This window comes from Theropithecus gelada, chromosome 18, assembly GCF_003255815.1.
Source record: "Theropithecus gelada isolate Dixy chromosome 18, Tgel_1.0, whole genome shotgun sequence".
In the NCBI taxonomy this organism is placed as follows: domain Eukaryota; kingdom Metazoa; phylum Chordata; class Mammalia; order Primates; family Cercopithecidae; genus Theropithecus; species Theropithecus gelada.
The window spans coordinates 51,188,356-51,204,667 of NC_037686.1; the positions used below are offsets into that span (position 1 = coordinate 51,188,356).

A 16,312-nucleotide genomic window follows, 5' to 3' on the forward strand; every position below is an offset into this window, starting at 1 on the left:
GCCTCAGCCTCCCGAGTAGCTGGGACCACAGGCGCCCGCCACCTCACCCGGCTAGTTTTTTGTATTTTTTAGTAGAGACGGGGTTTCACTGTGTTAGCCAGGATGGTCTCGATCTCCTGACCTCCTGATCCGCCCGTCTCGGCCTCCCAAAGTGCTGGGATTACAGGCTTGAGCCACCGCGCCCGGCCGAGGCTTTTCAAATTCAGACAACGTCTGGTCTCTGCAGAGAAAAATAACTAATTCACACTGTGACCTCCCAGAAAGATCACCGCTTCGTCCTGAAGCACTCGCTTGCCAGCAGGTGTTAATGCCAGGTAAAAAGAGAGCCCCTGTCTAATGGTCTCCACCTCTGGAATGGAAAAAGCTGAGCTGGGTCAAAGGAGCCTGACTTCCGGGCAGCCCCGGGTAGACTTCTTTCAGGAATCGGCCTCCTTCTCCACCTTCACTTAACCTCTTTCTTTAGACCCTCGCAGAAAAGCTGGAGTCAGGCAGCAGAGGCTCGGATGGCTGTTCCTGGGCAGGGTGAGGCCAGAGAGTGAAGGCAGCCCTGCACCGTCTCGGAGACCCTTTCTCAGCCCTTAGCTACCTTCAAGCTCCAGCTGCAGTGGGCTCTCTCCACACCGAGACAAGACATCTCTCCAACCTCCTCCCTACATCTTCTTGAGAACCAGACACCCCTCTCAGAGTTAGGGGTGCGTGTGCCCATCTTCTCTCCACAGATTATGATCTCTCTCAGGACACTGCCTTATGCCCGGAACTCCTGTCCAGGGGAAGCTTTTCAATAAATGTTGAGGGAACAAATAAATGGGGACCAGCTCCATCCTCAGCACTACCTAGTCCTGGTCCTACTCTTGTCTCCACATCACATTTCTGAACATCTCTTTCTCTAATTTTCGACCCTCACCTTGGCCTGTCAGACAATGTGGAACTTCCTTTCCCCTAGCTTTCTCAGGTGCAGATTTTTTTTTTTTTGCTACCTAGCATTTACAGAAATTACAAATCTTCCTCCTTTCTCAATTTGGTCTCTGTCTCAGCCAGGATGTTGGGCTGCTGCTTTGACCCATTGTTCTCACAAACTGACAGCCATCACCAAGGCCATTGCCCTTGCCCAAGAAGAAAAAGAGGGCAACACCCTTTGTGTTCTTAGACTGATTATTCCAGATTCATTCAAAGGACATGAATTCAATGACGTCAAGCTCTCCTCTACCCAAGCAATGGGAAATGGAGGTTTCCCTGCTTGTGACCCACCTTGCATGTGACATGTGCCACCCGCTGCCTCGAGGATTGAATCTGGAGCTGCAGGACATCTCTCCAACAGGATCACCATTGCAGAAACTCACTATCCTTTTCATGTTGGATAGATGTAGGGGGTTGAGTAGCATCCTTGCCCACCCCATCCCCAAAGTCATGTCCTTCCCAGAACCTCAGAATGTGACCTTATTTGGAAATCACGTCATTACAGATGGAATTTCTTAAATGAGGTCACACTGGAGCAGGGGAGGCCTTCAATCCACTGTTACTGGTATCTCATAAGAAGATGACAAAAGACAGAGACACACAGGGGGAATACCATGTGATGTTGGAGACAGAGGTTAGAGAGATGCGTCTATCAACCAAGGAACTCCAAGGATTGCCAGCAAACCCGGAAGCCAGGGGAGAGGCATGGAACAGACCCTCCCTCAGATCCTGCAGAAGGAGCCAACCCTGCCAGCAACTTGATTTCAGTCTTCCAGCCCCCGGAACTATGAGACAATCCATTTCCGTCATCGGAAGCTCTTGGTTCATGGTCATTTGTTATGGCAGCCCTAGGAATCTAACACAATGGAATAAAGAATCTTGTATTTGAGATCTTTTTCAACTATTTTCATTTTTAAAAATCTTAACTTTATTGAATTTTACTAAATGAGTCTTTTTATCCTTAACCTCTAATTAGTATAATTTTTTTGCCCGTCACTTGGATGTGAATCTATCCATCGGATGTGAATCTGTCCATCCTCTCTCACAATGTCCAGAATTGGAACACTAAATTTATTCCACTCAACAGCATTATAATCCCAGCACTTTGGGAGGCTGAAACAGGAGGATCGCTGGAGCCCAGGAGTGCAAGACCAGCCTGGGCAACATAGCGAGACCCTATCTCTACAAAACAAAAACCAAATATGAACAGCATTCAGTATAGTCTTTTCTCAACTATATTCCCCCCTGGATGAGAGTGGTCCCTACGAATGACCTCGAGACCCTATTAAAATGCTGATTTGGATTCAGTAGGTCTAGAGTGGGGTGGAAGGTTCTGGCATTTCTACCAGGCTCTGGGGGGTATTGATGTCACTGGTCCAGGGACCCCCTCTCCTTTGAGCAACAAGGAGATAAACTACTCAAAGTGTTCAGTGATCTACACTCATCCCTATTTGACTTTGGAAATGTCTTTAAACTGGAACACAAGTATATCTTATGTTTATGAAGTTAGTGTCAAACAACCTGACAAAGTCACACTGAAACATTCCACTTGGGGAGGAGCTATGGAGGCTGTTTCTACAGTCCTGCCCTCACTCAGCAAAGATTTATTCAAGATTTGCTATGTGTTAGAAACTGTGCCAGGCTGATGTCTTGCTTGAAAACAATTTCTCTCTCCTCTCATCCTAATAATGAATGGTATAGCCTTTCAGACTCACACAGAAATCACCAACTGATAGCAGCAGGGTGACTGCTCTCTCTCTGGGATCCGCTCACAACCCTGCTAGACAATGTATTGGCTCCAAAAACACCTGGAGAGCAGGGGTGGAGGAAAGTCACAGAAACTTCCAGCCCTGGCTGAGTTGGAGAAACCAAAGTTCTTGGCTGGCTTAATAAAGGAAATGAAGACAGGTAAGGCAAACCTACTGAGAAGTTTTCCTGCACTTTGGTAACCCATTAGATGCCAACCAGAAGCTGCGTTGAACACCTTGAGTTTGAGATCTTTTCTGAAGAAAATTTTCATGCAGAGGGAATGGCTACGAGGACAAGGAATTCGAGGTCAGGATGGGGGTGAGGATGTGTGTGTGTAAAATAAAGCCAGGCTGGACTTAGGCTCTGCTAGAACAGACTGTCACCTGTGTGGAAAGGGAGGGACACTGGGGAGCTGTTTCCACCTGGAAACAGCAAGAGATTCCTGAAGTGCCACTCATACCCCTCATTTTTCATGTGTACTCTTTGATTTCTTCACTGATCAGGCAGCAGCTGTGTGCCAAACACTGTAGGGGAACTAAAAGGGATTAATTAATAATTAATAACTAAAAGGGATTAAAAAATAATAACTTTCCCAAAAGCCGCCATCTTGGAGCAAGCTGTCACATGTCAGCGGGAGGAAGTTCTGTGGAAACCCGGAGGGTGCCATTTTCACACTCCTGAGCAGATTCCTACAAGATTTCCTAGATCAAAGACAGCTTGGGGTTTATCTGGCAGAGGGAACAGCATAGTAAGGTTTAGAGGCACGTTCTGAGCAAGAGCAGGCGTTCTGAGGGGAGATACTGTCAGAGGATATGTGAAAAGGTTTCAAAGCCATGCTGTGCCATTTCTCCTGTGACATGCTGGTTTCCAAAATACGTTCTCATGAGCAACAGTCCCACAGGAGTCTTTGAAATTCTGTGGTGTAAAAATGCTGTGAGAAACGCTATATGATATCTCTCCTAGGTTTGGTATGGGAGGTAGCTCACGCCTGTCATCCCAGCACTTTGAGAGGCCAAGGCGAGAGGACTGCTTGAACTCAGCAGTTCGAGACTAGCCTGGGCAACATAGTGAGACCCCACCACTACAAAAAAAATTTTTTTAATAGCTGGGTGTGGTGGGTGTGTTTAATGGCTGGGTGTGTTTTTTTAACACCTGGCTCTACGTGAATTAAACTCTTTCTGTGTTGCAATTCCCATCTTAAGTAGCTGCAGTTCCAGCTACTTGGGAGGATGAGGCAGGAGGATCACATGAGCCCAGGAGTTCCAGGCAGCAGTGAGCCGTGATCAGGACTCTACACTCCAGCGTGGACAACTGAGAAAGACCCTGTCTCAAAATAATTGTAATAATAATAATATCTTTCCTTGTCCCTAGGACATTCAAAATACACATCAGCTCTTTAAAGACTCTATGAAGTCTCACACTAAAGAAGCCTCCTGGCCGGGCGTGATGGCTCATGTCTGTAATCCCAGCACTTTGGGAGGTCGAGGCTGGTGGATCATGAGGTCAGGATATTGAGACCATCCTGGCCCCATCTCTACTAAAAACACAAAAATTAGCTGGGCGTGGTGCCGTGTGCCTGTAGTCTTAGCTACTCAGGAGGCTGAGGCAGCAGAATGGCTTGAACCCAGGAGGCAGAGGTTGCAGTGAGCCAAGATCGTGCCATTGCACTCCAGCCTGAGTGACAGAATGAGACTCCGTCTCAAAAAAAAAAAAAAAAAAAAAAGAAAAAAAGGAAACCCCCTAAACTTATTCAACCCAGGGTTTCCCAAAATTGCTTGACAATAGAAATCTTGTTTCACATAATTACTTTGAAAAGCACTTTAAAAATTCATGGAGTTTTTGAGGGTGGGGATGTGGTAGCATAACCAGATCTGTGTTTTCTAGGGAAGTTGTCCCCTGAGGATGTCTACAAGGTGACCTTCTCTTGGGGCAGGTGACCTTCAGCAACTGATCTCAACAAAATGCCATCTCAGCCACCACTGCCCCTCCCTGGGCCGGTCAGGGGAGCCTCCAGGCAATTCTCCCCTGCTTTCCACCTTGTCCAGGTGAGTGCAGGTCAGATCATGTCATGGCCAAGCAACTGCTTGGATGGCCCCATCTCCCTCTGAACAAAGTCTAGCCCCTCCCCTTGTTTCCCGGCACTCTCTGCCCTTCTTGCCCAGTGCTATGGCTGCTCCCTCAGTCCTCAGTTGAAGCCACAGTCCCAGCTACCCCAACAGAAACCAAGTCCTGGCCCTATCTTCCCTCATCGCCTCTCTGGCTGGAAAAAAAAAGAAGAATTCAAAAAGTTCCCTCCTTCTGCAGAAAAATGAGAGGGAGAGGAGGACAGAAGTGCCCCACCTTCAATGAGTCTGGTCTCTGTGTCAGATGGCAACATATTCTAGAATCCCTGTACATTTGCATTTCGCTTTTGATGGCACCCTCAACCAGGAGGTTCTGTGAGACAGGAGTCCCGAAGAAGAGAGCTCAGAGAGGAGCCCAGGGGAGGGGGAGAAGCACTCATCTACTATGCATCCGTTTTTTGAGGTCACGTGAGTCCCATCTCCATGAATATGCAGGAAGCACACAGTCCATTCCTTAGTATCTGAAATGCAAACTGGAGTTGAAGACAAAGAACCCAGGAGGGGGCATTGTAGGTAGACATTCACCAAATAAGCAACCTGAGATTCACCCACTGTCCTAAGCCCCAGAGCTCTAATTCCCAAAGGATTGTGCTGGTTTTTATCTGCAAATGGGAGTGAAACCACCTTTGCAGAAATTATAACTCAGAAAATTGTGACAGTGAAAGAGATCTGACCTAACCAACTCCTTCTTGCTTCTAACCTCCAAGCTGTCCTTGTTCTTTCCTGGGCAGAGGCCAAACTAACTTTGGGAGGAACTTAGTTTATAGTTTAACTTTGAAACAAAGACCGTAACAGCCCTTTCCCAAAACAAATCCCCTTCTTGCTTGGGAACTTGACTACCTTTGCAGGACTAACAAATTAGCCACAAGATTAGAAATTACGGTTTAAGAGTCATGCAGCTGGAGGCTACAAGGTTCTAAACCTCCCCAGTTGCTCCTAAGGATGACATCACCATTGTAAAATCTAAGCTTGGAGCTTGAGATGTTTTTCAGACCCTGCCCTTGATGCATCAACTGGCGCCTCCCAGATCAATAAACTGGCTCATGTAGTCATGTGGCCCCCACCCGGGAACTGACTCAGTGCAAGACGACAGCTTCGACTCCCTACGATTTCATCTCCGACCTGACCAATCAGCACTACCCCTACTTCCCGACTGCCAACCCCCAAATTTTCAGGGAGACTGATTTGAGTAATAATAAAACTCCAGTCTCCCATACACCTGGCTCTACGTGAATTAAACTCTTTCTGTGTTGCAATTCCCATCTTGATAAATCGGCCATGTCCTGTCTAGGCATACAGGCAAGGAGAACCCGGAGGGCGGTTACAGGAGCCTCTGCAGGGCCACAGGGCAGGCAGTTGAGGTGAGGGAGAAGTGCGCCAGCATTCCCACTAGGTAGAGGCTGTTCAAGAATTCACGATTCGGAGGATCAGCTGGGCTGACGCCCTGGGTGGAGGTGAGGGTGGGTAGAGGCAAAGCCACATTTCCAGCATGCTCCAAGTTGCACAGTGAGGGCTGCAGGGTCTTCCATATTGACAAGCTCTAAATCCTCACGAGGGATGCCCACCACTCTGGAACATCACTCCGCAGTTCGTTCCTTACTCTTTTCCCACGGGCTCTTTTCCCTCTGCCTTCAATCAGGCAGGGTCTCTTTAGACACACACACACACACACACACACACACACAGAGGCAGATACAGATACACAAAGACACACACAGACACAGGTATACACAGAGACACACACGTACACACACACACACACACACAAAGGCAGACACACAAAGACACGCACACAGACACATATACGCACACACACACATTCCCCACACCTCCTTTTCTAGCTACCTTCTAGACTTTTCCTTGTCTTTTGTGGACAAACTTGTTTAGTTTCTGGCATCTTAGCAGCACATTCCCTCTCTGATCTGTCACCAGGCTCCCACCTGGTGACACCGCATTGGCTTAGACGTTCCTGAAGGCAGTGATAACTTTTTTCTTGTCTATTCTGGTCTTCACCCTGTCCTGTCCGCTCAGGCTCTGTCACCCCTGACCCTCTCGGCCATCCCTGCACCTGCCTCGTGCCTCTGTCTCCCTCCTACTGGCCACCAGTCTGTCTTGCAGGGGTGATCTCGAATCTACCAGGCTTCTCTAGACGTCCTCTCTGTTCAGACTCATCTCTGAAGCTGGATGACAAGCAATGCAGCATCTGTCCCTGAGTCCTCAGGTCCTGGGAATGGACTGGGCAGGAGGACAACTAGGGAATAGGGTCAGGAGTGGGAGGAACCCGTGGCTCCCAATTCCAGACACTTCAACAGAACTGTCCTTTGTAAGACTTCTGGGCAGAGGCCAGGAGACTGCTGTGCTAGTCCCTCCATGGAGGGGGCGTGTCCTGGCTGGCTCTGTTGGGCCTGAGAGACTCCCCTACACACTGAGAGCGCTGCTTATAGTAGGATCTGCCTTGCCAACAACTGCAAAAATCACCACTATTCCCTTCAGACTTCCCTTCAGCCTCCAGACTTCCTTAATGGCAAAGACTGGCCACATAAATCAGCCAGCAGGCCAGTCGGTCCTACTACAGAATAGCCTGACCCGATGAAGATGGGATGCAGGCGGGCTTCCAGGACAGGTGACCATGGGGCACGCGGGGAGAAGAGCTATCTGGGGCATAAAATTGCCTTTCTCAAGCCGACAGGCCTGTGAGACTGGTCTGCTGATGCCTGGCATTGGGGACTCGGCTGAAATGTTTGGTGTTCTACAGTGACAAGGCCCTGCTATGACATACTTAAAAGGCATCAGGAATTCTGTTCCAATGTCCCTTTGTTTCCTCTCCTGGCAGACTCATGCATTGCTTTAAATACTCTGCCTAGAGTCACCACTCATGCACATAAGCCTATTCTTGGGGCGTGTTTCTTTGGATTAGATTGTTTCTTCCCACGTCCAGGTTTGTTTTGGCTCTTCCTCTCCAGGTATGGCGGTGTCTCAGCCTTGTGACTGGGCAAAGCATCCCAGGTGGCTGCTGTCCCCTCCACCTGCTTGTGGGCATTGAGGGCAGAGCCTTTCTTTTGGGACTCAGCTTGACCGAGTGTGGGAGTCTATCTTGATCTTTTCTCCTTTTCATGGCCAGGATCAGAGCTAGGCACGCAGACGCCGGTGGAGCCTGCTTTCTCAAGGCAGCTCTCCTCCTGCTACGTGAACGAATCATCCAGGTTTCTGTTCAGGGTCTCGGGAATTTGGCTTCCATGTCAGGGACGCCTGACACATGACACTCATCCTTAAGTCTCATCGTTCCTTCTTCCAAGGGTGGAAAGATGCAAGGCTGGCTGGCAGCCGCTCTGAGGGGTGCCCTTCATGGCTGTCCATATTAATCTTATTTTGGTCCAATGCTTACTGCCAGGGAAGAAATCTGCTAATGGTACTTTTCTTTGTTGTATTTCAATCTGGCAACAGGAAACTGGCTTTTTAGGGGAGACTACAAAGGGCAAAGTATTGGTTCTGGTGCCCTCTGGTGGTTGAACTGCAATCTCGTCGCCTGCCCCAGGAACTCCCCCACTGGCTGGAGAGAAGCATGAGTTTGCAGGTCGGCTCCACTGCCTGGGTGGCTTTAGATCGGTCTGGAGTTGGTTAGGTTACGTTTCCAAATCTCCAGTTATAAAATTAGGCATTTTTTCCTTGTATAATTTCCAATCAGAAATTTGTTCAATGGTCCAGTTAGTATCTTGGTCTGTCTAGAAAATGGATTACTGGATGTCAAGACAGTCTTACTTGCCATACTTTGTAACCTGAAATTTTTGTACCCAACATTTGCCAAAAGATTGAGGTGGCTGAGGTACAGGGGATGTGCTTCCAGACATATTTATATCTCTGGCTCCCAAGAGAAATACGACATACTCCTGTTGTAAGGAACATACAACGAAGTAAAGTTGAATTAAAATGAGTAAATCATGACAATTCTCTATTTTATTTGATGAGATTAAGACTAATTACTCCTGAAATAGGACCATAACCTTTGACTTCATTGAACAAGAGAGCAGAACAGGTTGCATGACTGGGGTGTCAGCAGCCAAATATGTGGTCCTGATTGAGACATATGGGAATATTTTTTTTAATGACACACAGAGCACTGCTTCTTATGATGGTGCTATTCCTCCAGCTGAGCCATGCCAGGTACCAGCCCCCACATAGAACTTGCGACTGTCCCTTTGCATCATGAATGAACTAAGCTCACGCACAGTTGCTTGCTAAGAATCAAGAGAACTTCCTCAATCAACCCTTATTCTTCCATCTTCTCTCCTGCTCTCTGCAGTCTGTGATGCTCGCCTTCCTTTCTTCCCCTGGCTCATTTGCCTCCCACCTGGACTTTCCTGTCTGCAAAGTGCCGTTGAACTTGAGCCCTTTCCAAGTCTGTTCTCATGATTTAGCTCCCTTTTGCAGCTTTGACATTCACTGGAGAACTTTTTCAATTGTGCCTCGGCCTCCCAGCATTCAGGATCTGCCCTTCACTTTGGGGTGCTGACTTCAAGCAGGAAAGATTTCTTGACTCCTGCCTGTAAGCAGGCTGCCCCATGCCCCATGCCTCCTCACCTGTGAAGTGAGGAGGTCGGACTTGATCACTGGTTTCCACTCCAGAGGGGTTCCCAGGAGGTCTCTCAACCACCCCTTATGCTCTGTTTGGAGAAGTTTTCCCTTTTCATCAGTTTTTCAAACTGTGATTCTAAGATATATTTATTTTGGGGAAAAAAAAAACCGGTGGCTTAAAAGGTAAAGCTTAAAGAAAAGTTTTTTAAAAAAAAAAGGAAAAGAAGATCTAATATCCTTGCCAAAGCTCTCAAACACTTCAGAATCTCCTCCTCTCCCAGCTCCTGCTCCCTGGCCTCTCCTTGGGTGGGAAGGCAATAAGTAAGTAATACTTTATAGAGAGCATCTGTACTGGGCTCCAGCCATCAGCGCTTCTAATGGGTCTTGGGCAGCTATCCCAGGCCAGATAAGTCATATTAAAGCTGAGAACAAAACCAAAGGATTGGATTTCTTTTTCAATCAGGAGAAAAAAATATATACCATTTGAAGCTCCCAGTTGGTCTGGGTTCCTGGAAGCTGTTGACTTGCTTTTAAAAGATGTCTTAAATAATCACGACCATCTTCATTTTTGAAACTTCTTGGGCAGGTTTCTTTGTTTTGGTAGAGAGCTGTTCTAAATAACAGCATGAAATTTGCCTATTCTAGTGTCAGGCTAAGACATGAGGAGGGAAGGGAAACTAATATTTATCTAGCTCACTTCCAGTTTCAGGGGCTAGGTGTAGATTAACTGGTGGAATACCCAGGGCAAGCCGGAGTGTCCCGATGCTGTACATCACTGCCTTTAAGAACTTAGTCACATGCCCACAGTCACACAGCTGGTATGACGAGAAGCCAGGATTCAAACTAGGGCTGGCTGATGCTTGCATCTGTAAGGTTCTGCAGAGCACATGGAGCCTGGAAAGGAAGTCTCCATTTGGAAAATCCTTCAGGGGTCCAGAAGCCTCCATAAATAGGGCAGCATATAATTTATCTTCTAAATGGGTACACTTGTTCAGGATAAATGCTAAAGTGTATGGGATGTGAGGACCTCAGGCATAAAATGGTACCATCATGGGGAAACTGGGATAGACGTTCATCCCCCTCATCAGGTAGGCTAGGCACATTCCTACGATGCCGAGAAGCAAGGCTACTTACTATCAGGAGAAACAGAAGCAGTAGCATCACAGTATGAACTGGGTCTCGCTCTAAATCCCTCGCTCCTTCCTCCCCACTTCATCATAACCCCTCCTGACGCGCTCTCTTCACAAGCCCAAGGACACGCCCAATTCCCTGAAGTGTATGCCAGCCAGGTCTCCGGTGAGCATGGGGGAGAAGCCTGGAGACAATTCCCACATAAAACTTCATCATCACTGAGCCACCGCAGGGAAAAGGTCCAAACCGCATCCTGGTTCTAAAACCCAACTGGAAGCTTTGTGCAATCAGCAAGAACTTCATGAATCAGACTTACTGACCTGGAGGTTAAAAGAAAGAGCGATCCCCTTCCTACTTTTTCAGATCCCTCTACTTCTCTCTGTCCTTTAATGTAGCTGAAAATTAGCATATTTGTTGGATCGTGGCTGACACTGATGGTCTGAAGTAACCAGAAAGCTCCCATGGATAAGTTGTTCTCAGCCTTGGGAAAGTAAGCTGGATTCATCCCACCACTTTATTCTCTGTGTTTCTGATGCTTTGACATCTTGGGCCTTACTGGCCCTGGAGAGACTCTACTCCTCTCAGGGCTGCATATTCCTAGAGATAGTAAATGATCACCTTCCAGAGAGCCTTTCATATATATGCAAACCAACCAATCCAGAACCACACTCCTAATACCTCCTCTGTGGACTCTCATACTGGGGCCACTATCCACCTGCCCTAATCACCCCAGTGTGGGTACCAGACACTAGGGCCAGCCCTATGTCCCAGAGACTGCTGGAAAATGTCAAATTAGCCAATCCCAGACCTGTTTATCCTCCCTCACCTATTCCTTCCTGAATAAACCATAATATTTTTGCCTGTGTTTTCCCCTCACTTCCTCTACCTCCCAACTGGCCCTGGTGCTTCCCAGTATGGCCCCTGGTGGTGTGGTGCCCCCTCTTGGGAGCTGTGAGTAACAAACTAGCTTTTCAATGGCAACTGTCTCCTGATCTGTTGACCTTACGATACCTCATACTAATAAAACCTTGAAATGGAAGCCATCCCTTCCAAAAGTCATGAGCACTCTTTTCCTCCCCCTTACAGACGGTCTCAGTACATAGGAAGAGCAGGAGCGGGCAAAGGCGACGGCGGTTCCAACACGGAATTGCATCTTCATCAAGAACCACAAATGGCTGGCTTTCTCCTCAGTGGCAGTCAGGTAAAGAAGTGGGAAGGGGCAGCTTGTTAAAAAGACGCCCCAGTAAAATGTGATCATAGCATCATCTTCTGTGTGTGCCTCACACTAAGCAAAGCACCACTCTATATTAGAAAAATAAAGCCATCATCAAAAACAGGTAACTAATCACAGCTCTGCCAGAGACGTTGCCTCCTATGATTATCATCATGGGGGTCTGTGAGCTGCCTAAAGTCCTTTTTGGGGAAAAATTAATTTGAAATATACAAATTGAATTCACTGCATTCAATTGCAAAAACATATTTTTCAAAGAAGCTTTTAATAGTGAAGATATTAAATGTAAAAGAATGGAATATTCCAGTTAAAAGGCATCCAAATAATGCCAGCATTTTCTCCCCATGGTACTCCTATTGGTTATTAATCTTGAAATGTGTCTGCAAGAGTTCTCATTTGTTTCAAAGTTAAGAAACAAACGTGCTCCCCTGTGACAACAAAGTCCATAAATATTTTATATAAGTGAGAGAAATGAATTCATCCCTAGAACATTTGTCATCTGCAGTTAGGTCAAGAAATTCACTTTGCCCACCTCAGCCTGACAGTGTCTGCCTGGAAGGTGTCCTTAGCCCAGTGTTAAATGATGCACACTCTATTTTTTCCTACTCACCCTTTAGCCAGCGTTGCTATGCCAACGTCAGTTAGCTTCATTCCTACACCTACAGGAAGAGAAAACAAAGATGGGAGTTTATGTTACTCAGGGTCCCTCAGAAAGAATGACAGCTCCTCCTCCTTCCCCTTCCTGCACAAACACCTGAGGCCTCTTTCAAATACGCATCCAGCTTTAGGCAGGGACCATGGGGAAGGCAGCAGTTAGCGGGACTCAAGTCTCATGTGAGCAGACAACCCAAGCCATCTCAGCTCCAGAAATGAAGTCCTCTGCCTGCCTGGCCCACCCACCCCATGACAAGGAGGGAGCTGGCCACTCTGAAAAAATCTGAGGCCCAGTGCTTGCCCCGTAAGCTCTCTCCCCAGAAATACTCTGACTTCGGCTTAGGTCTGGCTCCCCATTCTTCAATGAAAGTGGAAACCCTTACATGGTGGAAAGAAGAGTAGGCATGGCCTGGGATGGTCAATGCCAATAGCAAGAGGGTTTGACATGGTTTGGCCATGTCCCCACCCAAATCTCATCTTGAATGTAGCTCCGACAATTCCTAAGTGTGGTGAGAGGGACCCGGTGGGAGATAAATGAGTCATGGGGTGGTTTCTCCCATACTGTTCTCATGGTAGTGAATAAGTCTCAGGAGATCTGACGATTTCATAAGGGGCTTCCTCTTTTCCCTTGGCTCTCATTGTGTCTCTGGCCTGCCGCAGTGTAAGACGTGCTTTCCGCCTTCCACCATGATCGTGAGGCCTCCCCAGCCACGTGGAACTATCAGTCCATTAACCTCTTTTTCTTTATAAATTACCCAGTCTTGGGTATGTCTTTATCAGCAGTGTGAAAATGAACTAACACAGGGCTCAAGGGGCATGTGTTTAGTTGAAAGTCAAACTTCAGATGCGTGATTTCTCATTTCCATAAGGATCGTTTTTCAATCCAGGACTGAAAGTTTTCTGGGTGGTCAGTGTTAGGCCCCGGGAAACAATCTTGAATTCTATGTAGACGCTGAACCAATGGGCCTGGGGAAGCAGACATTTGGAACATGTGGTCCTTGGGCTCATCCTAAATGCTACCCGCTAAACCATGGTGGGAGTAGGTGGGGGATACCAAAACCAAAACAATAGAACAGCTACCTGAGCTTCCCACTCTGGTTCAGCAAAGAGCAACAGGCACCCATCGCAAGCATATGGAAGCCTTTTCTCATCTGCCTTTCCAGCAGGAGGGGTAGGGAGGGTAGCTCGGCAGCCAGGGAGGCAAAGGGAATAGACCATCCCACTGTTTTCCACCGTGAGGAACGACAAGAGCTGCCATCCCCTTCTGTAGTGGAGAGCGCCACCCTCTCTCACTCTACCCGCAGTCTCAGCCTGCATCCTGAACCTCTCCCAGGTCTAGTGGAAAGTAAAGCACTTCCCTGATGCCCAGAGTGTGGATTCCCTCTTGGCCTTTCCAGAATCTCCATGCCCTGACCATGTACCAATTCCACTCCTGTCTCCCTAGGGTGAGGCTATGGGCACTTGCTCCAATGCAGTGGACCTCTGCCAGGACCTTACCCATGCAATCTAGTGATGACATTTTATCCCAGGGTCCACAGTGCCACCCCACCAGTGCGTCTGCACCTGCTAGATGCCTGGGTCCTGCGTCCCGTGCTCTTGTCCCTGCGTCTTGGGCCCCATGGGCCAGGCTGTGAGCACTGGCATTCCCCACCTCCAGCAAGTGACTTGCCCATGGAGGGCCCTGGCAGCCTAGAAACCAGTTTGGGCTGTGGAAAGGAAAGAAACTCAGCATCCCGCTAAAGCCAACCATGAGGATCAGATCTGCTGGCCACCTACTCCATGGTTCTGCACCCATGTGGAGTGCTGCTTCTGAGGCCCAGGAAAAGACAGCTAAAGAGTTAATGCTCTGATTCAGCGGTATCCGCTGGGAGCATGGCAAAAACACAGGACACGTTGGGATTCAGGCTGGTTAGTCAGACAGAAGCCATGAGGCCTGCTTTTCTGCAGTGCACCTGTGAGCTACATTAGACACGGCACTTTGGGAGAACCAGTGACCATTTTAAAAGTCTCTTTTGCAGTTGGTCACTAATTCATCTCATTCTTTCAAAGCTGCTAATAACTCAAACATATGTAGAAATGGTTCACATAGCTTCTATTACAGGGACTATGCTTTGAAAAAAAAAACCCCACCAAATTGCAAAAGCTCTCACTGGACATCTTATTTCATGGAAAATTGTATTTTAAAATTACAGTTCTAAGCCACATGGAAATCCAATTTGAAAAAGTCATTTGGCAAAAAGTCTTTGAACTTGGAGAATTGCTTTCCCTTGTTTCCCACAATTACCAGCTGTCACTTACAGTTTACAAAGACAGAATATAATTTTTAAAAGAAAACTTCCCTCTCTCAGTTTAATAATTTGCCTGCAATTCTGTCAAGGTTATTAAGAACCTCTAGAGGCTAAAGTTAAATCCTAGTGTGCAGCTATCAAGCTGAGTTGGAGATAACAGTAATCTACAGGTTGTTTCTAATAGAAGAAAGGAAATGGACAGCATTAGAAGTTCATTCTCCAGAATTCGAGGTCTTGAGTGTTTTGGGTGACAGCTTGTTAGAAAACCTGGTAGTCTCACCAGTATGCAGGTCTCAGGTCCAAATCACAGGCTCATCTTTTACCCCGCAAACCTGGCACAATCTTCTAAACAAGCAAATACAGCCAGGAGGAGTTAACTTTTAAAAGTCCAAAAAGGTGGTGATAGAATTTGAGTTTAATTCTAATTCCAATGTCTCTGTAAAATTATAAAAAGTGGAGTTGCCTTAGAGAATAGATGTGCTGTCTCATGCCACAATGACAATGACAGTAAAAATATTTTTTGTCCGTCAATAGAGAGTAAATAAACACCATTACTTAACACCACACCACCATGTTAAACCACACACATCATTTACAGAGAGATGTGATATTCCATTACTGTTGTTTACTAGTACCTGGAAGTGAAACTAACTGTGCACGAAGCCCTGGGTGCTGCTTTTCAATGGAAGAGCTATATTTAATACAAAATTAATTCCCAAGGAGAAAAGATGGGGGACAGCAGCAATTGCACAGGCAGAGTCTAAATAGAACAAACAGCTGTCTGTTAAGACCATATATTTTGTGTGTGTGTGTGTGTGGCAGCAGTCTCTTCAAAGAGCAAAGTCTGACTTAAATTTGCAGATTGGCTTCATCTGTAAGGCAGTAATGTTGCATTTCCCAGCTGGCCTGCAAGGAGTCCTTCCAAGGGCTTAGGAGGAAGAACAGTACACATACCAGAGCCTTTGTACATCAGGAGAGACTTGGAAAGGTCTGGAAGTAAATATCTTGCAAATTTGCTAAATTGTTATTTGTGGAAAAAACTTGGAATTCAGAGTCAGAAAATGCGGGTTGGAGTCTTGGACCCCTCTACTTACTAGCTGAGTGACAGCAGACAATTAAATCACGGTCTCCAGGCCTCAGTTTTCTCATCTGTAAAATGGGGATCACAATATCTTCTCTGCAGGGTTATTTTGAAGATTAAGTAAAAATAGTAGAAAAAATGAATGGATACAAAAACTGATGAAATCCAAGTAAAGTTTTTAGTGTAGTTGATTATATTCTGCCAGTGTCCATCTCTTGGTTTTGATAATATACTATACTTATGTGAGATGTCACCATTAGGTGAAGCTGGGTGAAGCGTACATGTGAACCACTCCATATATTTTTGCAAATTCTTGCTAGTCTATAATTATTTCAAACTAAAGGCTGGGGCACAGTGGCCCTGTAATCCTAGCACTTTGGGAGGCCGAGGCAGGAAGATCACCTGAGTCCAGGAGTTCAAGACCAGCCTGAGCAACAAAGTGAAACCCCATCTCCACACACACATACACACACACACACACGAAAGAATTAGCCAGGTGTGATGGCACACTCCTGTGGTCCCAGTT

At 46.9% G+C, this 16,312-nt stretch overlaps 1 protein-coding gene across 1 annotated transcript in view; it reads right to left on the reverse strand.

The window, feature by feature from the left end:
• Positions 1-16,312, reverse strand: part of ALPK2 (alpha kinase 2) — a 133,771-nt gene that overhangs the window by 5,356 nt on the left and 112,103 nt on the right. The window contains exon 11 of the mRNA XM_025365192.1: positions 12,374-12,422. Coding sequence (XP_025220977.1) covers positions 12,374-12,422 — 49 coding nt within the window. The remainder of the gene's footprint in view (positions 1-12,373; positions 12,423-16,312) is intronic.